This window comes from Ixodes scapularis, unplaced genomic scaffold (assembly GCF_016920785.2).
Source record: "Ixodes scapularis isolate PalLabHiFi unplaced genomic scaffold, ASM1692078v2 PGA_scaffold6__148_contigs__length_123643588, whole genome shotgun sequence".
NCBI classification, from domain to species: Eukaryota; Metazoa; Arthropoda; class Arachnida; order Ixodida; family Ixodidae; genus Ixodes; species Ixodes scapularis.
The window spans coordinates 4,863,724-4,890,925 of NW_024609881.1; the positions used below are offsets into that span (position 1 = coordinate 4,863,724).

General features: G+C 45.6%; 1 protein-coding gene and 1 pseudogene across 2 annotated transcripts in view; one reads left to right on the plus strand and one right to left on the minus strand.

Moving 5' to 3' along the window:
• Window positions 1–19,771, minus strand: part of LOC8037789 (3-phosphoinositide-dependent protein kinase 1) — a 62,182-nt gene extending 42,411 nt beyond the window's left edge. The window contains exon 1 of one of the 2 annotated variants that reach the window (XM_042294409.1): window positions 19,728–19,771. Coding sequence is in view for 1 of the 2 variants with exons in the window: in XM_029993254.4 (XP_029849114.2) it covers window positions 1,006–1,026 (21 nt within the window). In the remaining variant the exon portion in view is untranslated. Of the gene's footprint in view, window positions 1–1,005; window positions 1,709–19,727 lie in introns of those variants that run through there. The other variant, XM_029993254.4, reaches the window with a different exon arrangement.
• On the plus strand, window positions 11,996–13,303 carry LOC121838348 (annotated as a pseudogene).
• Window positions 19,772–27,202: the final 7,431 nt, after the last annotated feature.

A 27,202-nucleotide genomic window follows, 5' to 3' on the forward strand; every position in this document is an offset into this window, starting at 1 on the left:
AGAGAAGACTGGGTGTCACAAAGTGTACATGCACGCACTTGTTCGTGAACCAAACCAGCATCTATGTGAAAAAAGCAGGGGGGATGCCGAGCAAGTAGGTGTCATCAGCCCCCGTAGATGACTCTGCATGTTTGAGTCAAGTCTAGCTTCGGCTACCCCAAGTCGGCCGACGTTGCGGAAAGTATCGCATAGGGAAAGGAGAAAAGAAAGTGCCTCCAAAGTCGACCGAGTTGTTGACCGTTCCCATCGCGGTGGTGTCAGTGAAAAATATCGCTGCCCTGTGCTAGATTTGGCCGATTGCAGTGCGATAAGCCGCCGAGCACCATCACAAACAGTTGCTCCCCTCGGGAGAAGACAGCGGCCGAGATTAGGAAGAAAGCGCGTCTTTGGTGTCTGTCTCCTTGTGCGGGGTCATGCCAATTCCAGACAAGCAAATTTGGTCGCACCGTGACGGATCGCATCAATCACCGGCAGGACCGGAATGTCGCCTACGACGTTGGCGTTGGAACCATCTCGCGCAGCGAGCGAGTAAATCCAACTTTATGAATCATACAGGAACCCTAAAACTTAACGGCCGGGACAGAATCGCCGCTCAGTTTTCGAGCGGCAAGCACAAAGAAAGAAAGGCGGTACCGCCGATGCCGGGAGCGGAGGTGGGGTGGCGGTGCATTCTTCGCCAACACCGCCGGTGGGAAGAAAAAAAATAGAAAACCCAAATGATCCCAGTTTTCGATACAATCTGTCGATTTCCCGAGTAGCGCTCAGGAAATCAGAGTGCGATTCGACCGGCGATCTCCGATTCCGAAGGCGACATTCCACACCGAACCCGAGGAAGGCCGTTGCGGCCGTGGTGCCGGCGGTCTCCAGCCCCGAAACACGCGCAAAAACTCGCCAGACAAAAGGTCAGTGACATTCCACGCTAGGCCTAACGTCGGAGGGGCTCTCCCCCACCGAACGCCGGCTCGCTAGGGCGGAAAAGTTTGCCGAGAGATCGGCGTCAAATACCTCGTCGGGGGCCGTAGACATTATCCGTGCCGTGTTCAGCGGAGTTGGGACCACCTGGCTCGAGTCATTCTTCGGGCAAAACTCGAAAACTTCACGCACGCACGCACGCACGCACGAACAACACACACAGACACCACGGCGCAAAGTTTGGAAGCCGGCGATTCACTCAGACTGCATGAATGAAAAACATGTACAACTGTCGACGACGAGGCGGCGGCTGGCGGCGGCGGAGCTCGGCGCGGGTTGCCAGACGAGGACCGCGACCTATGCCGTCTCCGACGGCGAAGCGCTTTCGGCTTTCTGCGGTGACGCGCGCTGACGCTACGCGCTGTACTGCCCACTGACGCTGTGCCGCGTGCGTCAGCGGCATGCGTCACTCGGAAACCCACATGTTTACTACGGAACCAAGTTGGTCGGGAGACGACGGTTTGGTTTGCTCAGTCTGCGCTGCCGGCGGGTTAACGGAGGGGAAAATTCCGTGTGTCCGTTCGAGTTTAGTAGGTTTTCCGTTGTCGTTTCTCCGAGTGCGCAGCACACCCGTTGTAAAACACGTAGACTTCGGAGTTGATAACCGAGTTGTTTGTTTCATTCTGCGAGCGAAGAAAAGATTGCTTGGTTCTTAATGTCTCGTTACTGTACCATGGGCAAAATAATTTATTTTCTTTTTCACATCTGTTCTCATAGTCTGCGGAGAATTTACAAAAGAAAAAAAAAAAAAAAAGAAAGGAATTCATTAAATAAAAAGATTACAAAAACTTCTACGATATGCATATCAAAGGAAGGAGGTATGTTCAAAAATAGTGTTCCTCTTTTCGTTGTATTGATCCTTTAAAGTTTCACAAACTTAAAGTAAAAAAATATTAAGTTTTTTTTTTTCTTATCACACAACGTGTCGTCCAGCTCTAAAATAAAAGTAATACAGCGTTTCTTTTTTTCTTTTTTTATGATCTTAACCGATTGTACAGGTCCATTACGTAGGAATGCAAAAGTGCACTGATCCTTGCAGCGTCGAAGCAATTCCTCGAGCACACTTGAATTCCACAGATAACATTCCGATTCGTATTTTCCTTCCCAAGTTTATTTCCGGTGGCAGGCGATGATAAGGCAGACTTTGTTTCGAGGTCAGTGTAAAATGTGGGAGAGAGCAACAGGTCCATAACGCTTCTGAGATGGTAAGGCCGCAGCTCTGGGCTTTTTACGTCACCTCTCAGAGGCCAGAGCGGGCTCCGTCGGCGTCCGTCCGGCACCCGTGTCTTCACTGGGACGCGTGTCGCGGGCTCACGCTGGCCTCCCGAAGGTCGCGAAGGTCGCGTAGAAAACTGCACAACTGCAGCCTCGCTATCAATGATAAAACTACCCCCCCCCCCCCCCCCCCAACCTTTTTTTTTCTTTTTTTTTTCCTACCCCCAGAAAATTTGCTTTTGTAGTTATTTTATTCTCGAGGGACTTTTGTTTTCTCTTTGGGGGTGTTAATGTAGTCACTTTCCACAAAATGCAAGGAGCATATGAATCCGGTAGCGTCCGCTTTCCGAAGTGCCCGTGACCTCCGGCTCTCTCTCGTTCTCCATATTTTTCTGACCTCCGTGCAGAGGTTTCGGTTTCCGTTTCGAGCAGTTGCGTTTCTTTTTTTGGCTTTATTAAAGGGATACTTCAACGAAATTTGAAATATTCCCGCCGTGTTCAAAAATAGGTTGAATATGATCCACAATATCCGTAAATGACAATCGCACGTTTGTATTTTGAGCCTGGTGGCTGTATTTTTCGTTATAAACGGCCCACTCCGGCAAGCGCTCGGAGAAGGCCCAGCGGAGACCACGTGACATCCAACGCAATCGTGACGTAGGTCGTCTCAAGACGAGCAAAGCTACGGCGAGGCTGACGTCGAGAGGATGGCCTAGTCGTTCCAGCCACCGAAGCGGCTGCTTTTGTACAAATTTTGAGTGACGGGTTAATCTTCTATAATCTTGTAGGGGGACAATAGCGACTTTTGTGACACACAAAAGGCATTCCCGGGAAGAGGGGAGTTCCTCCTGATCCTCTTCTCTCGTCTGTCTCTCGTCGTGGCCGGAGGAGAGACAACCTCCGTCACTAGCTGCCAAGGTTGCCAGACGGGCATTACAAGCGAGGCGTTAGCGACATCCACCAGGTGCTCTTTGCTAATCGTTTAATTCGTTTTAAAATTCCTTTTCGTGACTTTTTTTAACAAGATATTGGTATGTTCGATTTGATGGTGCGTTTTTGAACACATATAGACCAACAAATGAGCGCCGAAATTTCGTTGTAGTATCCCTTTAAGAATATGCTTGACTCTGTAGCAAAATATTAATCGAGTAGTCTTCCGACACCATAATGAATCGCCTGGCAAAATATGAAGAAAAACATTTTTGGGGGGTGTCAATGTTCCTTTTGGGGGTGTCAACGGGACAAGTATATTTGTGTCACTTATTATCAGTAATCCTCCAATGCTTTTATTTTACCCCCCAAAACTGCGACGTTTAAACAAAATACGGAGGTGGTCGAAGCTTTGGGAAGTACTTGAGAACGACACTCCTGTCAGGTTTTGAGTGGCTGCCACGTTCGGCTGTTTCTTTGAGGCCACTTAGATCTTTCTTTTCGGGTGTCCCATCCATACACACTTGTAGTTATTTTATCGTCGAATTAATTAAGTCACATTTAGTCCTTTCAGTGCTTCTATATTCTTGGGGACAACTATCTGACGCTAGTTTAGTAATAACGAAAACACGTTTGGGTGCCTAATGATGTGTACATGTAAGCTAGGTCGTGCGGCAATTTTTTTTTTTTTTAACTTTTAGTAAATACCGTTACGAACTAATCCCAGATGTAGATAGCTTGCAAAAACACCCATTAGTTTTACTCCCCGCGCAATGGCAGACGTAGACGAGATAAAAGAAACAGCTTTCCTTTCCTCCCCCTCCTGCCCCCCCCCCCCCCTTTCCCCCCTCAATTCGCAATTACAAACGAGCGGCCAGGTGATCTGACGCTAATTACATGCCGTCAGCGTTCATCATAGTCCTGCGCTGAGGTTGGCAAAGCATAGAGCATGGGCTAAGCTTCAGACATTGTTAGAGTTCAGCTATTCTCCTCTTTGATTAAACGCAAGCCATTACCCGAATGTGTGGCGATGACGATTGTCACGAACCCGAGCACTCGTCACGGTGTATACGACTCGCGGTGAAAAGTCGTGATGTCATGTTACGTCACGGTGTTACCAACGCTAATAAATCTAGTGACGCGTTCTCAATCTAAATCGACTTGACGCAGTAAGTCACGTGAGCAATAGTAACGTGACATTACTTGAGAGCATGTCTTAACATCATGACGTCACGTGACATATGATTACTTATAGTTAGGGGTGTCGCGAACTTTTGTCGAACCGGATTTTTAGGTCGAACTTTCGGGGTTCGACTGAGTCGAACCGGTTCGACGAACCTTCGAACTTTTCACCAGATTCGACCGGTTCGACTTTGTGGACACTGTGGCCAGACCTCGATACAAGCATGTCTAGGTTTGGAGAATTTTTTTTATATGCAATGGGTTATTTTGTATTATGAACAGTTGCAATTAAAAAAAATAAGTTCTTATCACTGAATAAGTTAATAACTTAATTTTGTGTACTGAATTAACCGAAAGAACCAATCAGCGCTGCCCTTGATTTATCCCTTAGCTATCACCATCCAATCCGAGGCCAACTGGCCTGCCTGTCGCGCATGCGCACACGAGTCGAACCTCAATACAAGGTTCGCCGAACTTTTCACTATAAGTTCGAAAAAGTCGAACCTGGTCGAACTCAAACCGCGACCGGTTCGCGACACCCCTACTTATAGTGTCAATACAATTGCACCACGAAAATCCACAATTTCTCATACATTGCAAATACAGCTGTCAATTTTTTATTTTCAAATATATATTTTGTGATACTAACAAACAATAATTACCGTGAACCATTTTGAACCGGTTACCGTTATATTTTTTCGTTCAGTTCCAAGATGGCGGCGAAGATTTCGGTTCAGTTCCGGTTTGGCTAAAAATAACGGTTCGGTTTCGTTTTCCGGTTCGGTCCCGGTTGCCCAGATTTGAAACGGCGCCAGTGTGCAACCAGCGCCAATATAAAGCCCACTGTTCTCTCGTCGTTAGAGATCACAAGAAATCGGTCCTAAGCAAACGCAAGTGTGTAAAGCAGTTTTTGTAGCGCGCGCTCTGTTCACAACTTGCGACGCAGGTCCGTAAGTCCCTGGACTGTTTGATCGCCGTTTGCAAAGCGCGTTGCAACGTTTGGCGAAAACATGTTGCAGCAGACTCGGCACATCCTTTCCGTGTGCCCGCACCCGACACCCGCTGTCAACGATTCTCGTCAAATATCACCTGGCGGAACATATACAGTGTGATCTTTTTAAAATTAACATATTTGTTTAAAGAGGTCCGAGATAGTTACACTTATGCGGTTTGTGCAGGTGAGTTATACCGCCAGGGGAACATAGTATAGGCGGCTGAGCGTAACGGTCAGTCGGCTAGGTAATTAAAATTGCTTAATTAACTTTTTTATTTAATAAAAATACAATATGGTTTCAATAAGAAGCTTGCCGAGTGTCAAAAACCACTAAATCAAATCTTTCTAGAAATATATAATGCAGGGGAAGCATTTTACGGCGTTCTGTAGAGAAACGCTTCATTTGGACGCGTTTCTAGGTTTCGTTTTCTTATCGTAGCGCACATATGACCCCGCGGTTCTACTCCCCAATGGCTGAGAAGCGCAACGCACGTACGGCCTACTTCCCCCGATCCTACGAGGGCACCGAGAGGCGGCCTCGCGCCGCAACCACCAGGGAGCACGATGGCGGCCGCAAAAATTCGCTTCGATAAGAAACCGAAATCTAGAAACGCGTCGAAACTGGACATTTTCTCAGAACGCCGTAAAATCCTGCCCTTGTCTTATATCTTCATAAAAAATGTTGATTTAGTGGTTTTCGGACACTCGGCAAGTTTTTAATTGAAACCACATGTCTATTTTATTAATTAAAAGTTAATTAACGAATTTTAATTAATTGGCCTTCTGATCGTTACGATTATCCCCCTATACTATGTCCCCTGGCCGTATAACTCACCTGCAGAAACCTCATAAGTGTAACTTTCCCGGCTTCTTTCCGTAAAGTTAAAAAAAAAAAAAAAAAAAAAAACACCCGAAATTGCGGTTGACGAGCACGACATTGGGGAAATTTACTAGGCCGTTCCAATAACTCTGATGACAATACGCGATACTCTGCCGACGCCTTGGTGCGAACATCATATCATTTTCGGAACGATCTACTTAAACTCTCCAATGCGGGCAGAGCCGGCACACGGTCCTTTATTTTAATACTCAGTCAGTTGAATGAGAAGGGAAGCGTGTTTTTCGCATCGCAAAAAGAAACCACGCATCGCCGAACGCTCGGTGTCCGTCCGAACATATAGCGCTAGCGGAATTGGCACCAAATACCGAGGTTTCGGGTCTTATCGTCATCTATTCAATATGTAAACAAATTTACAGCTGGAAACCTCACAGGTAAAGTGCATGAACGTCCTTTGCTAAAACTGTTGTTCCTGCAGCGCGTCTTCGACTGTTGAGTTTAGCGTCCTATCCCGCCCATGCATCAGAAAGGGTCCCAAAGTGGCAACAAATGACGTCACAGAAGCCGGAGTGTCACGCTGTCGGGTGTCGCGATCCTGGCGGTTGGTCGTAGAAATGCTGGCAAAAAGAAGGAGCGAACGCGACTGTCGCTGTCGTCGCGGCGTCTCAACTTCTGACTGACGAAGCTTCCGTGGACTGTCGCACAAGAGAGCGAGTTGGAGCAGAGCAGGTGCCTGGCACATCCACCAGCCCTGCTGGGACACCGCTATGATCGCGACCGTCGACAGCATATAGCGCTCGTATGACGTCGCCAGGCAGAAATCGAGAGACGACGTTTTGGGACGCGGTAAACACACCAGTCGGAGACGCGTTCCAGGCACCATATACTAAAACTCCCGGTGACGTCATTAATCGCGTGATTGCTCCCAGCCGCCGCCGCGAGCCAGATTCAAACCAGATGGCCATGAATGACAGCAACCGTTTTCTCTACTCTCTATCGCTCTACCGATGGAGCTACGGACAGAACAAACTTTCCGCGAATTAAAGACGGTATGCGCCAAGAAAGTGAGAGAGAAAGGAGGAGAGTCGAGCGCGCGCCAGAACGCCGAGCTCTGGTTGGAGCCATTAGTGGGTAAACCTAAAGCTAGCTGCACTGCACTCGTCGAACGCGTTACAAGGCGGAACGCAGGTGTCCGGCGTCCGGCTCTTACATTCGAACGCGTTCCACGAGTACAGTGGTGACAAAGGCAGCCACATAGGCACATAAAGTTCGTATCGTATCGTATATGTGTACGGGCGGAAACGCCTTCTATGCTGCCTGTACTTAAATGTACAAATATACAGGGTGATTTCCTGCTCCCCCCCCCCCCCCCCCCCCCCCCCAAGGAAAGGCCAGGTTCTTCAAATCGACCGCAAAATTCGGTTTCTTAACCTATCGCGCTACGACTTTGTGCAGCGTTGCCCACAGATGGTGCTTTCTTTTTTGTAAAATTTGCAAAGAGCGAACTTACCTGAGGAAAAATTAAAGAAAGAAAAAGGCTTAGCTCCTATGGAAATGCAGCGGAGCCTCCGGTCTTCAAACAACACGGCGCCGTTTCGCACGGGAGACAAGAGATAGCGCAAACGGTCGCAACGCCAACTGCCGCCAACGAACGAGCATACGACGCCGAGAGCCGGCGTCTTTAGCAGACAAGGAACTGCAGTTCCTTGTTGTTATCGCGCCTGTTTTTGTTTCTGCGACTGGCGCCGCTTGCGGAACGCGCACCGCTTTTGAGTCGAAAATATCGTCTGCTAAACACGCCGGCTCTCGGCGCCGTATGCTCGTTCGTTGGCGGCGTTCGTTGCGCCATCTCTTCTCTCCCGTACGAAACGGCGCCGTGTTGTTTGAAGACCGGTGGCGTCGCTGCGTTTCCATAAAAGCTAAGCCTTTTTCTTTCTTTACTTTTTCCTCAGGTAAGTTCGCTCTTTGCAAATCTTACAAAAAAAAAAAAAAATGCTCCATCTGGATTCTGTGGGCAACGCTGCACAAAGTCGTAGCGCGATGGGTTAAAAACCGAATTTTGCGGTCGATTTAAAGAACCTGGCCTCTCCTTGAATCACCCTGTATATCTATCTATATATCCAAGTTTAGGTGTAGCCACTAATTATTTGAACCAGAGCTTCGACGTACCCGCACGTTCGCTCCCCCTCCTTTCCCCCAGTTTCTCGGCGCAGACATTTTATTTCTTTTTAGCTTCGACAACGCTTCGGCGACTCGTGAGAACGCCGCCAAGAAGACAAGGCCGTAGTGCTGACATTTTTGCGTCACCATCGAAGGCCAACGCTGGACACAGATTGGAAGCGAGTGCTGCGTCTGAGCTCGGCTTCCAATCAAGTTTGACATGAAAGTTGATGCAATCGTCGTGGATAACGCGCTACACACTATATAGGCTCAGAAATTGAAACATGATGTGTTTCGTGAGAACAAAAGAAAATATCAATTTTTAAGCATAGCACTACGAAGTACAAAAGTAAAAAGTAGAATAAAAAACAAAAGAAAAAACGAGGCAATAACATTACGAATAAAATAGCGCAAAACAACAAGGAAGGAATAGACAGGAAGGGCGTTAACGCCCTTCCTGTTTACCTAGTCCTTCCTTTCTTGCTGTTTTGCGCTATATTATTCATAATGAACAACCAACGAGCCCGTCAGCTCATCTTATCGAGGCAGTAACAGCAGACACAGAACACAAAGCCGTAGGACAAACGAATGCACGCCATGTAGATGAAATTGAGACATACCAGAGCCATTCAGCAATGCTCAACTTTGCACGGGCAAGTTTTAGAGCGCAGATCTTGGGCGCCCGTTTGCGGGCTTGAGCGGCGTCGCCGTCGGCGTAACCGCGCGTTGCATTATGAGACGTTTCCCATAATGCAGTCACACATGACGTACCGAGGGTCACGAGGGAGAAGGGAAAAGGAGGGGCATACCCTCTTCTCCGTACCCTCCCTTCCTCCTCAAGAGCTGCGCTCTGATTCGGAATTACAGGATATTGTAAGCCTGTTTCATTTTTTAATAGAAATGACAACAACAGCTATAATATTAATAATAATAATAATACTAACAATGATAAAAATGAGGGGCTCCAATCCTGGCTGTGAAGGTGGTTGGAGAGCGAAGCTGTGCTATCCCCTACAACGATCGCCCACTGCATTAGAGAGCGTTTTCATTGCAAATGACACCGGGTGGTGCGCCAGTCTTTGACGTCCCAGAAAAAGAATGAACAAAGGACACCTTAAAACCGCTGCTTGAAATGTAGATGGAACGTTTAACCACCATTTCCCCAGGCGAACGTCAAAAAAAAAAAAAACGAAAAAAAAACGAAGGAGTGCGAGATCTGTTAAAATGTTTAGAGTACTTGTAAAGCAACTTGCCTCCTCCAAGATGTAATACTGTACAGTCGAAGGCCCTCGTTCAATCTCCAACTTTGTTGTCCGTGTAGTATTTATGTTTTCTAAGTACTGTGACAAGCAAGCTCGACAGTCTTGCAAAGACGGAGCGACCGGAAGTCGCTTGTGACGCAAGCGGCAGTTCAAGTTTGTAAGCAGCTAAAAAGTAAATACCAAATGACCGCGCGTTTGGTTATTCACTAATTATTTGAAGCGAAAAATTATTTTAAAAGGCTTTTATCCCTTGTCCCTCGGCCGGCTTCGAACCGGAGCCCTTTCGTTCAGGAGTAGCAGGTAGGATCACGAGGGAGGAGGAGGGAGGAGGAGGGAGGAGGAATATACCCTCCCCTCAGTACCCTTCCCCTCCCCCTCCTCAAGGGCTGCGCTCCAATGCGGCGTTACAGGGAGTTGTAAACGACTTTCATTTTTTTATTGAAAACGGATGTTGTGCTGGTATGTCGTATGTGTGATATGACATTTTCGTCTCAATCGTTCAAGTTCTTTTTTTTTTTTTTGTGAGGACGACGACACGAATAATGTCCAGAAATCCGAACTGTGAGTCATATACAGCTTCGCTGTAATAATAATAATTGATGGCATGTCAAAATGAACAAATAACAATCAGGCCCGCCAAAGCCTCATTGAACTTTTCTGACAGCGCCTGGCAGTCAGCGAAACGAAACACACACTTTTAAACAAGGTTCCTCTGGATAAATATCCCCAGTAAAAAAAAAAAAAACTATATGTAGAATAACGCTTTCCAATTATAATGTAATGCTTCTTAAACCCCGTTTTAGTTTGTATTTGGAATTGGCGTTCAGAACACTGGGCTAAGTTTTCTGAAGAATGTTGATAGTATTTGCAAATTCTTTTTTCATTTCCCGTGGAGAACAGAGGCGTCCAAGATATCTTTAGCTCTTAGATCACGTGCAGGGACGTGAGGGGTCTTAAAAAGGGCTTATGTACAACTGTTTCGAACAACAGTGAATTAAAATTGGGGATAAGTAATGTCTTTAACAGACATATGAACTTTCAATAAAATTTTGGTTGGGGCTAGTTGGTAAATATCGATTAAAAGTTTAAAAGGTGCGAACAAAACAGGACGAAAAAAGACACACGTGCATTACGGACAGGAACCAGGAAGTTGGCCCCTGTTTGTGTCGTACGTGTGTGTTTTTTCGTCCTGTTTTGTCCGCGCTTTTCGACTTTTTCATCGCCATGTACTTTCCCACACATAAATCACAGGAAACATTTTTTAACAGAGAACGCAAAATTGAATGGATTGTACTTTTCCAACGTGGAGCACAATGACCGCACACATTTATGCCATATCGAAATATACTGTAACCCAAAGCAGGTACAATACTTTTTCGAACTGATTACGGCATATAATATCATATATGTATAGCAAATAAGACAGTGGATTCTTGCAGACGTTGGCGAGAAGGGAGTTCCACGCAAGATTACTGACAGGTATTATATATAAGAAAAAATTGGCAGGTATTATATATATGTATAAAGAAACAGCTAGAGATAAAACCTACAAAATCATAAAATCAAGGCACGCTCTTATAATGTTTTATTGTACCCTGCCACGAAGTATTGCAGCTGCAAATTTCATTATTAACTAATATTTAGTGAGCGATCGCACACAGTTTGCATTTTGTGTCCCGGCGTTTGTTTCGGCGATTATCTCCCGGTTCTAAATAAAACACAAGAGCGGTGTCGAGGGAGAAATCCCGGAAATTTCTCCACGGCACGCGCATGCCGTGACGAAAACGTCAGGCATTGCGATGTGCAAAAGCCTCGCGTTTTCATCTCGTGATGCGCGCTCGCCGGGGAGAAGTGACCGGGAGAATGTTGTCTATGTTGTGCCTGCAGCACAGAAACACTAGCCTATACTGTAGGGTTTCCAGGCTGCCAGCAGAGATGTGAAGAAAACTATTTTTAAATCGAAGTACCAAATTTTAAAACTGCTTGTGAAGATCCGTTGGAATGCCGTCACGTCATCGGCCTGGAACAGCGCCAGTTCGCGGCAGTATAGCTCGCTCGCGGAGTTATTTAGTCCTGAATGTGACTTGGCGGAGAGCGCTAAGGCGTTTACTACGTGGTATGTGTTACAGCTTCCAGAGTGCTGCCGCAACGTGCATTCCACACCATCGAGATTGCCGTTCTTTTGCAGGCGTTAGGTGGGAGCCTGATGTAAGGATGCGGGGACCTCTGCCATATCAACCGTATTATTCCTCCCCCTCCATTCACTCCCCCTTATGCGCTGTGAATAGCGCGCTCGAATATGGAACCCGGTGAATACCGTATACAGTATACTATACATAGCCTGCAGGTGTCGCCATTGCTGTGTACTGGTTATTTTCACTTCCCTCGAGCTCCTACCTCTGCGGTGTGAAACGAACTCGGCGAGCCGAATGCTTATGGCACATGAGCGTTCGGCTCATGTGCCATGAGCCGAACGCTCATGTGGAACTTGTAGAACGCTACAGAACGTTCTACATGAACGCTCATGTAGAACGCTCTGTAGTACTTCAATCCACGTTCGTGGATTCAAGTTCTACAGATCTACTCGCAAAACCTGCCACAGCGGCGGGTAAACTGCCAGTCATTAACAAGAACACGCCACTTCGTCTGCCACCGGACACGCCAACCATCCTGCCAAAAACGTTCGAGAGGCCAGCCTCATCATCAGCGTCATCAGCGGCGCCACACGATAAGAGGAACCGGCCTATCGCCTACGCTTTCACTGGGCATGAGAACAACCATACGATGCGGACGGCTAACGTTTTTCGCTTCTTCTGTACGCAGGTTAGTAATATCGATTCTTTGAACACTAAGAAATCAAGCGACGTTTGTCTTTTGGTGTTCCCATGCCTACGGGAGTTGTTCTCGATCGTGGGTCAGAGTATAGATTCTGTAAAATTGCTGATGCTATGCGGCGACCGTTGAGGTAAACCCCGGTCCTGATACGCGTAACAAGCAGCGTGACGAAATGTGCAAACTGCTTCAAGATGGTCAGTCTAAACTACTAATGGTTGTAGATGAAATCAAAACAAATCAACAGCAGTTGGAAGACAAAATCACAGACATCTATAACCGATTCCAGAATGTGGAAACTAAGACTAATACTATTGATAGACTGGATTGTGAAGTACGCACTACACATCAGATTCTAGAAGAACTTAAAAAAGAAAATGCATTCTTGCGTGCTAGGCTTGTCGACCTCGAAGATCGGTCTCGGCGAGATCAATCTAATCTTTCATAGCATAGATGACTGGCCCTCAGAGGCCTGGGCCCAATCTGAGCAAAAAGTACACTCGCTGCTTTCTAATGTCCCTGAGCTGAGCATTTCTGATGAGGGAATCGCTCGCGCGCACCGACTTGGGACGTTTTCTCGAAATAAGTGTCGACCAGTAATAGTAAAATTTGTGTCATCCAAAACTAAAGAGAGAATCCTCTTAGCAAAAGCTAAACTAAAAACATGGAACGACTCCGTCAATGAAGACTTCGTACCAGCCGCACGTTATGCGCGCAAGAAGTTGTTTGATTTCGCAAAATCTGAGTCCCGATAGTATATTTAAGATAAGATACAACAGGCTTTACCTAAACAAGAAGTGTTACGCCTACTGCAGTACGAGTGACGAAGTTTATGAAATTTCTAGTGCTACCAGTGCTACTAATAGAGGTGCCGAGTCACTCCAACCGCAACACGTGCAAGAATCAGCAACGTCATAACAATCGTGCACTGTTCCAGTCAAAGATACGACGGTGAAAAATGTTTGTTGTCTTTACAAATATCCGAAGCGTAATAAAGAAACGCGATGAATTGTGCTCCGCTCTTGATTCTGCTTCTGCCGACATTTTTTCTCAAGCAGCTGCAGACTGGAACGGCCTTCCCCACCACGTCGCCGCCATCACATGTCCGTCCGTATTCATGGAGACTGTCGTCAACCACCTTCCGACATGAATGTCTGTTAAAAATGCTTTTATGTGTAACCCACCCCTTATGTAATACCCCTAACGGGGTCTTTAAGGTAATAAAATGAAATGAAATGAAATTGTGTTGATCGAAGCATGGCTTTCTAGTAAAATTCGTAACGATGAACTTTTTTTTTTTTTTGTGATAAGCAGTACAAAGTCTATCGGCATGATAGGGATTCGCGGACGGGCGGAGGCGTGCAGTTGCTGATTCCATTGAGTCATCTCATATTAACTTAGCATCTAGCTTAGAAATTGTATGTGTGCGTTTCCAACTAAGTCACAGAAACATTGTTGTCTGTGCATGTTACCGCCCACCTACCTTTACTATGAATTTTGTGGAGTTATTACATGACACACTTAGCAGGATTGTATCAAGGTTTCCCAACTCGCAGCTATTTATTTTTGGCGATTTTAACTTCCCAAATATTAGCTGGTGACAAGATATTCCTATTTGCGTGCGTTATTCTTCTGAAAGAAACGATTTCCTAAATCTCTCTGCAGATATTAATCTTTCGCAATTAGTAACCGAGCCCACGAGAATTATGTCCTCAGCAGCCAACGTTCTTGATCTTATTTTAACTACGTCTAAGGACCTCGTACAGCCGATCTCTTATTTTCCAGGTCTTAGTGACCATTTAGCCTTGCATTTTTTCCTGAAAATTCCCAAGAACAATTCTGCTGAGTGTGTCAAACACATCCGTGATTACGCCGGAGCCGACTTTGAGTCCATAAACGGCGAGCTATGTACATTCATGGACTCTTTACGCCTCGCAAGTGGGCTCATTTTCGTCTTCTGCGCATGAGAAAGGAAGTAGCGGTGACGTCAGAACGCCGAGCCCTGATTGGCTGATCGCGACTCCCTATCTGAGCGTCGTCTGCTCCTTTGCAACGTCGTCTGCTCGCAACATCGTCTGCGTCTGTCTTACCTTTCCTGCGACTTTCGGAAGTGCAGGTTTTTACGAGCGAGCTCGACTTCGCCTTTCAGAGAGGGCAGACAAAATAACTCGAGCGGTACGTTGTTTATGTCTAACAACTAGCAGACGCGCATCAAGGAGGGAAGTCAAAGGACTCACTAGCGAGGTGTCCCGAGGCGCCGAGGTTTGTTTGCTAAGAACCGAGAGTGAGCGTGTAAGTGCCCGCAAGTTCCCTCCCAAATACTTTTTTCCTCCTTTTGTGTGCGGCGAGACCCCTCATTCTCTAACGGCGTCGGCGGGTTGCCGCAGTTAACGTCGTCTGCCTATACGTCTGCTAGTCAAAGCGATGGCTGCTTTACCTTTCCTGCGTCTGTCGGAGATCCAGTTGTTTTTTTCACCGGCGAGAGTCACCGTTGCCTCGGGAAACAAGGAGATAACAAGAGGAAGAGAGTGACCTCTTAATCTAAAATTGAGGTCAGCGATCAAAGTATAATACGGGAAGGGTTCACAAGGGTCGCGCGGGCATATTCCATTCAGCACGCCAGCCGGTTGTGGGCAGACGGTCGCCGAGTCGCGGAGTGCCTGCTAGGCCTAACTGCCGTACTCGCTTGGTCGTGTTCGGTGTAATCGTGGCCGTTGGAGCTTTTCCCGGGTGTTTATGGATCCTGCGTTCTTGTTCGTCGTAATCTGTTTCAAGTACTTTTTACTTTTTCTTGCTGCTTGAAGTCGGGACGCGTGAGAAGCGCACGTAGAATAATAAACGTCCGTGGGTCATCGCGACCGCGACGCTGTCGGCCATGCTGATTTGATCGTAAGAAGTGCGTAAGACAGCTTCGGAGCTGTCGTAGGATTTCGTCGTAACCTGCGCAAAACTTACGAAAATTTCGTTTCGTGAATACGAATTTGTTCTTAAGTTTTGTCTTACGCACATTTTTGGCGTAAAATCGTTTCGTGAATCTGGCCTCTGCACTTCCGAAAGTGGCAGGAAAGGTAAGGCAGACGCAGACTACGTTGCGAGCAGACGACGTTGCAAAGGAGCAGACGACGCTCTGATAGGGGGTCGCGATCAGCCAATCAGGGCTCGGCGTTCTGACGTCACCGCTACCCCCTGCGCAAGAAGCAGACGAACTTGCCCTCCGCATTGGTGTCTATTCAAAGATAAAATTACTTCATTGATCACCAACTACATTCCCTCTCGTGTTGTCAAATCAAACTCGAAATCACCTTGGTATAATACGACTTTAAAAAGGCTGTCTAATAAGAAAAAGCGCTTGTTTCGAGCAGCTAAATCATCAATGTCTCCTGATCGCTGGGCCGCGTACCATTCGGCAGCTGAAGTGTACAAATTGGCCGTCGATGAAACTAAAAATAACTTCTTCAGCATAAAATTACCTTCAGGTGCTCACTAACAATCCAAGGCAGTTTTGGAAGTTAGTCAACCGTGCCGACAAACATTTAATAAAACTTAAAAATTCAGGCGGAGAGGTGATTTCCGGTGAAGATTGCGCTATGACTTTCAACGAATGTTTCATACGTGTCTTTAGTGATCTCTTAAGTGCGAACCATCCCATACTACCATCTTCTGATTTTTTGCCTATGTTACCAATTGTTTGATCCACCCGGTATTGTTAAAATTATTGAAAACCTCAAGCTTTCGTCGGCATCAGGTGTCGACGAGATAAACGCGAAATTTCTAAAAAATACCAAAATGTACTCCTCGATCATCTTGTCATCTTTGTTTCAACAGTCACTTGATCATGGCGTCTTACCTGAGGGCTGGAAAGTAGGAAAGGTTGTTCCAATTCACAAAGCTGGTGACCGTTTCTCCCCTTTAAATTACAGGCCAATATCTCTTACTAGCGTACCCTGCAAAATTATGGAGCACATAATTTCTTCACAGCTCTCGCGTTTCCTGGAGTGCAACTCCTTCTTTAGCCCTTTTCAACATGAATTCCGAAAATCTTTCTCGTGCCATACTCAGCTCTTGGTTTTCACCCACAACCTCCACTCGGCTCTGGACCGTGGACCTCAGACTGACTGCATCTTTCTGGACTTTGCAAAGGCTTTCGATGAGGTAACGCATAAACTACTACTATACAAACTTAGCCTACTCAGTATTGATCCATATATCTTATCTTGGTTAGAGTGTTTCCTCGCTAACAGATCGCAATTTGTAACTGTCAGTAACAAAATCTCGTCATCGTCCCTCGTTGAGTCCTGTGTACCGCCGGGTTCTGTCCTAGGCCCCCTCCTATTCTTAATATATATAAATGACCTACCTACTAGCACTTCCTCCTCCATAAGCGTATTTGCGGATGATTGCGTTGTTTACCGTGAAATTACTAATGACTTTGACGTACACATAATTCGATCTGATTTAAATGCAATTTCTTCCTGGTGTGCTGCTTGGCACATGAAACTAAACATATGAAATGTGATACAACGAGGATTTCCCGCGAAGCAGCACTCTGTCCTAACTACTTCCTATCAAATACCCTCCTTGAAAACGTATCAACTTACAAATATCTAGGTGTTCATATCTCTTCTGACACCGAATATATCGTTAATAACAGTAACCGCATGCTTTAATATTTAAGACGTAACTTTTCTCTAGTTCCATCATCATTAAAATTACTACTTTATAAAACACTGGTGCGACCAAAACTTGAATATGCATGCTCGGTCTGGGATCCCGGTACAGAAAGCCTCATATCAGCGCTTGAAGCCATCCAAAACCGGTCAGCACGTTTTATATTATCAAACTACCATCGTACATCAAGCGTCACATCCATGAAAGCTAGTCTCTCACTGCCCCTTCTTTTCACTCGTCGCACTATCTCCCGTCTCTGTTCATTTCATAAAATTTACTATGCCAATTCACTCTTGAAAGAGCAACTAATCAGTGCCCCCATCTACGTATCATCTCGCCTCGATCACTGCTGAAAAGTTGGTATACCCACCTCCATCTCAAATTCTTTTTTCAAATCTTTCATCCCAAAAAACATCCCGTGAATGGAACGGCCTTCCCTCACCCATTGCGACCATTGGCGATTTTGTTCTCTTTAAAGAAGCACTAACAAGTTACTATTCGTGATCTGTGCCGGACTAACCATTTTCAGCGTTTTTGTACTTCCGTTGCCCACCCTCTCTGTAATGCTTCAGCCCTGAGGGTATAATAAATAAATAAATAAATAAATAAATAAATAAATAGATAAATAAATAGATAGATAGATAGATAGATAGATAGATAGATAGATAAATAAATAAATAGATAGATAGATAGATAAATAAATAAATAGATAAATAAAGAAATAGATAAAGAAATAAATAGGTAGATAGATAAATAAATAGATGAATAAATAAATAGATAAATAAATAGATAGATAGATAAATAAATAGATAAATAAATAGATAAATAAATAAATAAATATATAAATAGATAGATAGATATATACCTACATACATACATGCATACATACAGACACACACACATACATACAATACCGGCATCGCCGCGTAGGGTTTCTATTTTTCGGTTTCTATTTTTTCAAACTTCGGCGTACTTTTTTCGGTGTTTATTTTAAAATTCAATTTTCGTTTTTTTTTTTCGGCGTATATTTTTGCCCACAAAAGTTTATCGGCTTTTTTCGGTGAATATAAAATAAACACCAACGAACATCGGATGAGATGATCCTTGTAGCTCTGATACTTGGGATCACTCAAAGAATAACGGTACAGATAAAATGAAAAAGAAATGGACACTCTATTTGGCCAATGTGTGCAACTGTAAAAGAAAAAAGAAAAAAAGCACAGATGTACATACAAGTCAGATATGAAGCCCATGCCCAAAATCATGGCACTTCACTTTCTGTACATCAGGATTACGTGATCTTATTATAGTGCACACACATGTACTTTCCCAGGTACTCCTCGTTGATGCGCACTCTTTCTTTCCTGTCAATGTGACCCCGAGCTTTGAGAATGCCCTCTCAACGCTAACACTGTACATTGGCAGGCTGAAGGAAAAGAAGCGCTGCCTGAGCCAAAATCGGCCAAAAGAGACACGATGCGACGTTGTGAAACACAACAAACATGCAGAGCTTGCTTCGAGTCAGTCTTCCTTACAACGAGTTTTAAAACACGCTCGTACATGGCGAAGTCATGGGACAATTCGGACTTCACGTTCCGATCGATGATGCGCACATTAACCCAAAGCGTCGTGATGGCACCCTTGTATATCCCATACATTCGGTCACGTTTCGATAGACACTGTCATTCCAAATTTTCGCCACGGCTCTGCGGTACGACTGGAAGGTCAAAGTGACCTTTTCCGTATAAAACCGAATTTTAGAAAATGAATTCGACGTACCTCTTATCGGCTTTTATCGGTTTAAATCGAAAATGAAAACCTAAAACTGACCTTTATCGGTTAAAACAGAATTTTCAAAAAAAAAAAATTTCGGCGCACTGTTATCGGTTTTTATCGGTTTAAGCCGAAAACTCCGGCCATAGGGCGTACAGTCCTCGGATATTACTGCTTGGCGAGATTGTCATGCGTTGACGCCACCAAGCGGCAACGCTCGCAACTATACAGCACCCTTGCCCGCGCAGAAGCTATTGACGTCACGAGCGCGATACGCATTGCGCTTCTCGCTGGTCGGCTTTGAAACGAGGGGTAGAGAGCTCACGCTCACATCATTTCGTTTCCATACCCCTTTAAGGCGTCCTTACGTATAAAGTTGTGTAGGTGTTCGTCTTTAACGGATGGTCTTGTGACTGATGCCTCATAATCGCCATAAATGTTCACACCAAACGTACACGTCTGGTAAGCGTTGCTTGCTAAGAAGGCGCCACAAAATTCAACACCAAAAAGCAACGCGGTTGTAATGCACTAATAATTATGCCCCGGAGACATTTAAAAAGGCACTCAGATTTACGATTTTTATCTTGAAACTGTGAAAGACACTTTGCACGTTAAAACGCGCGCTGGACGGCAGGGCGCAGGTTTGTGCGACGACACGGTCGCGTGTGACTCAAATTAATGGTAAATCCGTAGTTATTGCGACGCACTCGTCACGAACACTTCGAGATATATTTTGGGGCAGGCACGTAGCCATGATTTTGACTCGGGGAGATTCCGACATCCGACCTAAAAATGTCAGATTTTACTCACCAGGTACGCTGTTCAAAACTCAAGCTTATACAGGCCTATTAAAAAAAACAAAAAACAAAAAACAAAAAACGAAGTATTGACCGTTGCCTACCTTGAGTTAAGCGGCCTAACACGAGCGAACGTCGTCTGCGGTCCCTAACAGATGGGAACCGAAACAAACGCTCGCTTACGTCAAAGGAACGTCGTTCTCTTGGAAGGAGACGCCGTGACGTCAAAGTGCCAGCTGTGTAAAGAAAGAGGATCGCAATGACGTGTCTGCCTTGTCAGACCGAGAAGGGCATCGGAGGCTGCTGCTTCAAGTCTGCCGAGGACCTGCATAGTTCTGAGGCGATGAGGCCTGACACGTCTCAGCCGGGGTTCTGCGGCGTTAGCGCACGAATGTTTTAACCAAGTGCTGACGAAATTAGAGCGCACCGTTGAAGCCTGGCTCGATGATGCGCGCTCGCGAGCGTTGTCCACCGTTTACTGCGTCCATGCGTGGCCGTCAAGGTCGTTTAGGAATGCGGTCGTTCCAGGAAAATAATAATGTGTACGTGCTTCTCTGTAGCTTGCCCAAACAAAGCTGAAACTGAGTTGAAATCAGTGAGCATTATACGCAATATTAATAAACATGTGTCAAACTTCGCTAAATGAAAAACAAGCTTCAAACGAGGACGCTTCTTGATCAGACTCCCGGTATTGGCTGCGAATTCCATACGAGGGTCGGTCAACACGCAGCGGACGTTGTTTTTAAAAACGGTGGAGAATGTCTATGCCCCCCATTTCCTCTCCTGCTCGCCTCCCAATTAAGAAAAAAGTTTCCGCTAAAGTAGCTGAAAGAATTCCCCGCTAAATTTAGCGGGGAATTTTTTCCGCTACATTTAGCCGGGAATTTTTACCGCGAAATTTAGCGAGGACAATATTCCGCTAAATTTAGCGAGGAAAATTTCCGCTAGATTTAGCGGGGAAAATTTTCCACTAGATGTAGCGGGGAAATTTTTCTGTTAAATTTAGCGGGGCCACTTTTCCGCTAAATTTAGCGGGGAAAATTTCCGCTATATTTAGCAGGGAAAAACTTCCGCTACACCTAGCGGGGAAAAATTTCCGCTAAATTTAGCGGGGAAATTTACCCATCATGCACCGCGCGGTTACGCCGACGCCGACGGCGACGGCGACGGCGACGCTGTCTCCGACGCCGACGCCGACGCCGACGCCGCTCAAGCCGGAGACGGGCGCCTAAGAGCTGACCTCTAAAAAAGCTTGGATGCTCTCTTGCCACAAATAATCCTTCGTCTGTTTCTTTGTTTCTGTAATTGTTGCTTGAGGCGGCGGTCCCACCGCGGCCATCTTGAACAAGCCATTAGTTCAACCACTAGATGGCGGCACTCATTCGTGTAGCAAAAAACAAGCTCGTGGCAGCGATGTTCCTCCTCTGCTCTTAATGTCCTCCTTTCTGCCGCTCGCCCGTACGCGTTCAGCGCTCAGCGCTCAGCGCGTGCTCCCGCTGACACAAATGCCAGCAAACGTGCCAGTGGTGCTAGCAGTGGCCAGTTCGCACAGAAGCGGAGCCCAGCTAGCTCATCGACCCGATCGAGAGTGCCTAGCTGGGCAAAATTTGTTCTTTGACACTGGCTTTGTTCCGCACTGCAGGGTTGGCAAAGCAATTTTGTTAGGGGCTCACAAGCCAGTAGCTATCGTTTTACCTATTCAAGCATTAAAAACATAGTCAATCAATCAGTGAAGAATGTTATCAAACGTTGAAGAACATATATAAGACATGCCTTGTTAGCATTTCGCGAATGAAAGAGTTTTTGCACGACATAAACGTTTAAATTCATTTTCGCTGTAAGTCAGAGCGCAGCCGACATAACAGGCCAATGAGGCCAATCAAGCAGAGCCAGAAAACCCTATGTCACAGAGCTCAACGTCCTATGCTGCGTTTTTTGTCCCCGGTCAAAGCAATCAAGCGCAAACCACGCACCATGGTCTTGCGCTTTTAGTATGCGTGTTTGTGCTTGTGTATCTTATAGTCTTTAACTGCATTTTGATCTATAATAAAACAAGCAATAGCAGACTTTTTTTCTTCAAGACGGGTAATCAGAAGGACGCTCTATATAACTCATAATTTTGATAGTAGTTTGATTAAACTTGATTACCAATTATCTGACCTTATGAATAACCACCCTAATATTGTTGAAATAGTAGGCCGAGGTCGAAGATTCTGCATGTTCAAGAAAAGAGTAAAAGTATCTCTTAGCCCCAGTGGCTTAAAATTTGTTAGGTGAGTGGTTAGCAGATTTCCAAGTGCTTTTTATGGTGCTTTTGATATTTTTTGCATTAATAATTAGGTATATTTATTATTTGATGTTGAAAAAAAAATACCAACGTCTTATATATATATATATATATATATATATATATATATATATATATATATATATATATATATATATATATATATATATATATATATATATATATATCAGGGTGTCGAACCGGAACCGGACCGAACCGAAAACCGGAACCGAACCGGTATTTATTCCGGAACTGAACCCGAACCCGAACCGTTATATTGTTATCGCGATGAACCCGAACCGGAACTGAACCGGAAAAAAAAAATAACGGTTACCGGCTCATGTCAAAACGGTTCGGCCACGCGCTGTTGACAATGAATGTGCTATCAATGCCATTTGTTTTTTAAGTGCCGTCAACTGACACACACCTCGCTTACATATATTTCTTCTCCACTCAGTCTTAGGAATATAAACGCTGCATCCATGAATCTTGACATAGGAACCAGTATATATATATATATATATATATATATATATATATATATAACACGGGCACTTCACACCATCGTACGTGGTCTCCGAGGAGTGGTTAGCACACCCGAGCACACACACACACACACATATATTCGTCCCCCCGCCACCATGCCCGTTGTGTGTGTACATATATATATATATATATATATATATATATATATATATATATATATATATATATATATATATATATATACACACACACAACGGGCATGGTGGCGGGGGGACGAAGGCGTGGGTATAGAAGGAGAAAAGAACCCTTAGTGAAAACAGCAACAACGGACGATTTAATCTTCGACGTTTCGGCCGGAGTCCGGCCTTCTTCAGGCTGACGAAGGCCGAACTCCAGGCCGAAACGTCGATGATTAAATCGTCCGTTGTTGCTGTTTTCACTAAGGGTTTTTTTTTCTTCCATATATATAGATGTGTGTGTGTGTGTGTGTATGCCATCTCCTGACGAAGCCCAGCCTCTCGGCGAAACTGTCGTAATACATACAATAAACTCCTAGCAGAGCAACTCCTCAGGTACGGATCTCTGACTTATTACGTTTTCCCGGTCCATTGTTCTCAAACTACTCTGCCTCACCCATATATATATATATATATATATATATATATTCGCAAAATATTTGCCCTGATGGAGTTGGTCGGAGAGGTCGCCAAAAAAAGTGAGCTGCAGAAACGTTTCGAGCCTGGTAGGCTCTTCGTCAGTTTTGGCGACCTCTCCGACCAACTCCATAAGGGCAAATATTTTGTGAACATATTTCTCTTGATTATAATGCAATTAAATGCAAAGTGCAAGCGAGCTGGACAAGGATGACGAACTTATAATGGAGAGGTCCCGGGTTCGATACCCGGACCAGGCGGATTTTTTCGGTCGCTCACCAGTCACCTAGCTGTGTTTGGAGATTTATGTTTGTCCTTTGTCCCTCTTGTTCCCCTTCTCCAGGGATTATTTTCGTCATATTTCTCTTGAGTACCTTCTTTTTATCTCAGGTGCTGTTTCTATATATATAAATATATATATATATATATATATATATATATATATATATATATATATATATATATATATATATATATATATATATATATATATATATATAGTTATATATATATATATATATATATATATATAACTGAGACGGAAAAATCCTTAGTGAAAACAGCAACAACGGACGATTTATTCTTCGACGTTTCGGCCGGAGTCCGGCCTTCGTCAGGGAGAACTTTTACAGATTAACGCGGGTGGTATTTATAACGACGAAAGTCGACGAAAGTAATCCCTGGAGAAGGGGCACAAGAGGAACAAAAGACAAACGTAAATCTCCAAACACAGCTAGGTGACTGATGAGCGACCGAAAAAATCCGCCTGGTCCGGGATCGAACTCGGGACCTCTCCATTACAAGTGGAGCGCTCTACCAACTGAGCTAACCAGGGGTTAGACGTCAGTAGAGCAAACGGGTTTTATCAGCTGCCACCAGTCGAACACCAACAAGGGTGAAGCTTGCAATTTAAAGTTATTATTATAATGCAATTAAATGCAAAGGTGCAAGCGAGCTGGACAACGGTCGAGTCCAAGTTTCAGAAACGGTGGGATGACGGTTGGAGGTTCCAAAGAAGCCTAGGAGGAGTTCCAGATGGGCAAACGTTTTATACAAACGTTATATGTGTTTGTGGCCGGAACTGGACCATCAACTTTTCTCTTTTATTTCCAGGTTTTGATATTCCTTCTCTTTCTTTTTATTTCTAGGTTTAACATTGTTCCCTTCCAGGTCTCACTCATGCATGCCTCACAAAACAACACAAATGACCGTGCCGTTCTTTTTTTGTTTTGTTTTTTTGGTTTTTTTTAGACAGCATTTTAGTTTGCGCGTGTGTCGTTCGTCGATCGTACGCTATCGTCCAGGTCACCCCTGCCCGCCCGGACACAAAGTCACCCTGCGCTTCCTTTCAAGAAGCTACAACCGTCATGCCACCGTCCCTGAAACTTGGCCCCGACCGACAAGCTTCTTCACCCGGATACAAACTGTCCTCGCTTCCCTCTCACGAAAGCTCGAACCGTCACCCCGCCGAAATTTGGACCCGACCTTAGCATTGTATAAAACGTTTACCCATCTGGAACTCCTCCTAGGCTTCTTTGGAACCTCCAACCGTCATCCCACCGTTTCCGAAACTTGAACTCGACCGTAGCATTGTATAAATACCACCCGCGTTAATCTGTAAAAGTTCTCCCTGACAAAGGCCGGACTCCGGCCGAAACGTCGAAGAATAAATCGTCCGTTGTTGCTGTTTTCACGAAGGGTTTTTTCGTGTCAGTTATATACCCAGGCCTTCGGCCTCCCGCCACCATGCGCGTTGTATATATATATATATATATGTATCTGTTTGAATGCTACAGAAATGGAGAATTTTACAGTAACGCTGACGTTGCATGTTAATGAATGTAATCTCAATGATGCCGATGTGAATGATTTCTATTTGAAACTTTTGATGACGTTGATATTAATTAATGTGACTACGATGCTTAGCTAATGCCAATTTGATTATTTTATGCATAATTTCTTTTTATGCTGACACTGGTCCTGTACACCGTTGAATGCTGCAAAGAGGGGCTGATGACCTGGTCAGAAGACTTTTTAATGTGAAAAGAGTATTTGCCCCACTACGCGAAAAACCGGCGTCGGCAGCATGATTAAGCGATGGTACGAAAAATGGCCGACGGCGCAAAGAGTAAAAACACGTTAAAAATGTTCGGACTGACGTCACAATTTTCACGAAGGTTCCTATAAACAAAGTAAATGAATGGCTTTCGAAAGAAACTTTGGTAAATTTCGGTCTGGATGGGAATGGAACCCGGGCCTCCGGGGTGAGAGACGGGCTCGCTTCCCCGACTCCACGGCGGCTCCGCGGTCCTGGCTGACTAAGGTGTGCCTAGTGCGCGCGTCATTGCACACGTCACGTCGCAACCACCTGGCTGACTAAAGGTGTGCCCAAGTGCGTGCGTCACTGAACACGTGGCGGCGCAGCCAATGGGGAGAAGGTGGCGCCACGTCATGGGTGTATAACATGAGCGCGCTGTCTCCCGCGCGTCACACACCGAATCAGCAAGAATAACGCATGTCGAAAAAATAAATTGAAAACTTATCACCAAAGGGACTGCAATGCTTTCACAATCCCACACGTAAGCAATCATAAGTGTATGTGCGGAATATCCTTTTGTAATCTTTTGCCGCAGCCCCTCAGACACATGTATGTATGGAAATAAGGATTATTATTATTAACGCACGCACACTTGTTGTCGTAATATTTATTTTTATTTTTACAACATGTACACGGGAGAACCGCCAAGCGGTCTAGACCATCCAAAGTTCAGTGTGTCTTCACGTTTCTATGGCCGTCTGCACGTTCACGTTCAAACGGCAAAACACCGTAGACCGTCTTCTCTTTTCAAATGACAACGAACCGTAGACCACATGAAGTGGTGCATCTCAGCCATTTTTGTGCCCAATCGTTTTTTTATGCATTTTGAAGCGCGCGCAATCTGGTGTCACTCAGCTCAAGCGCGTAGCTTTGGCTGATGCGTAGATGCCATTTTACCGCCCAAGGAAGGAGATGATGAAACGACTCCACGAGGGACATCAGCGAATTGGACGGTGCAGGCAGCGCGCGAAAGAAGCTCTCTGGTGGCCAGGACTGTCGTCCGAGCAGAGAAGGGTTGTCAATAACTGTGTTGTATGCACAAAGGTACGTCAACAAAACGCCGAGCCTCTCATGCCAACGGTGACGCCATCTCTGCCATGACAAATGGTTGGGCTGGACTTGCTTCATCTGCGACGCAAGGAGTATTTGCTCTGCGTTGACTACAGGTCTCGCTTTCCCGAGATCGCCTATCTATCGTCAACGAAAGCTGAGGCTGTCATCGAATGTCTGAAAAGCATATTCGCCTGCCATGGGATACCTGCTACGGTAGTGACAATGGACCACAGTTCTCCTGTGATGCTTTCGCAGAGTTTGCCCGGAACTACGGTTTCCAGCACACTACTAGCAGCCCTCGTCATCCTCAGGCGAATGGAGAAGCCGAGCGCATCGTGCAGACCATGAAGAATCTGCTTGAGAAAGCAGAGGACCCGTACTTAGCTTTACTTGCGTACCGGGATACCCCGGGTCCGACAGGGCGGACTCCATCCGAACTCCTCATGGGGCGACGTCTGCGGACGCGGATCCCGGTGTACCCAGCTCTTCTGACTCCCGGCCAAGTCAACGACAACGTCGCGACTGGACGCGACCGTCAAGTCAAAGAGCTCCAACGGGCACACTTCGACCGCCGACATGCAGCTCGACGGCTACCCAAACTGGGTCCCGGATCGCCTGTGTGGTTGAAGGACCTCAAGTGTCCAGGGGAGGTCCTCCGTCAAGCGGACACGCCAAGGTCTTACTGGGTCAGAACCACAAGAGGGGACATCCGTCGCAACCGAAGAGCCCTCAACCAAATTCCGGCTCATTCTAGTCAACGCGACGAGCTGGTATTGTGGCCAGCCAACACAACCGCTCCTGATGGACCTGCTTCACCCGGGGAAGACGTCATGGAGCACCCACCAACATTGCAGCAGGCTTCGGAGTCTCAGTCATCGACGCAAGACTGCAGAGTTTCCGTGGCAGTAACAAGGGCTGGAAGAAAAGTGTTTGCACCCCAGCGGTTTGGTGAATAACTACAAACTTCTCGAAACTCTTATTTATCCCCAGAGGGAGATGTGG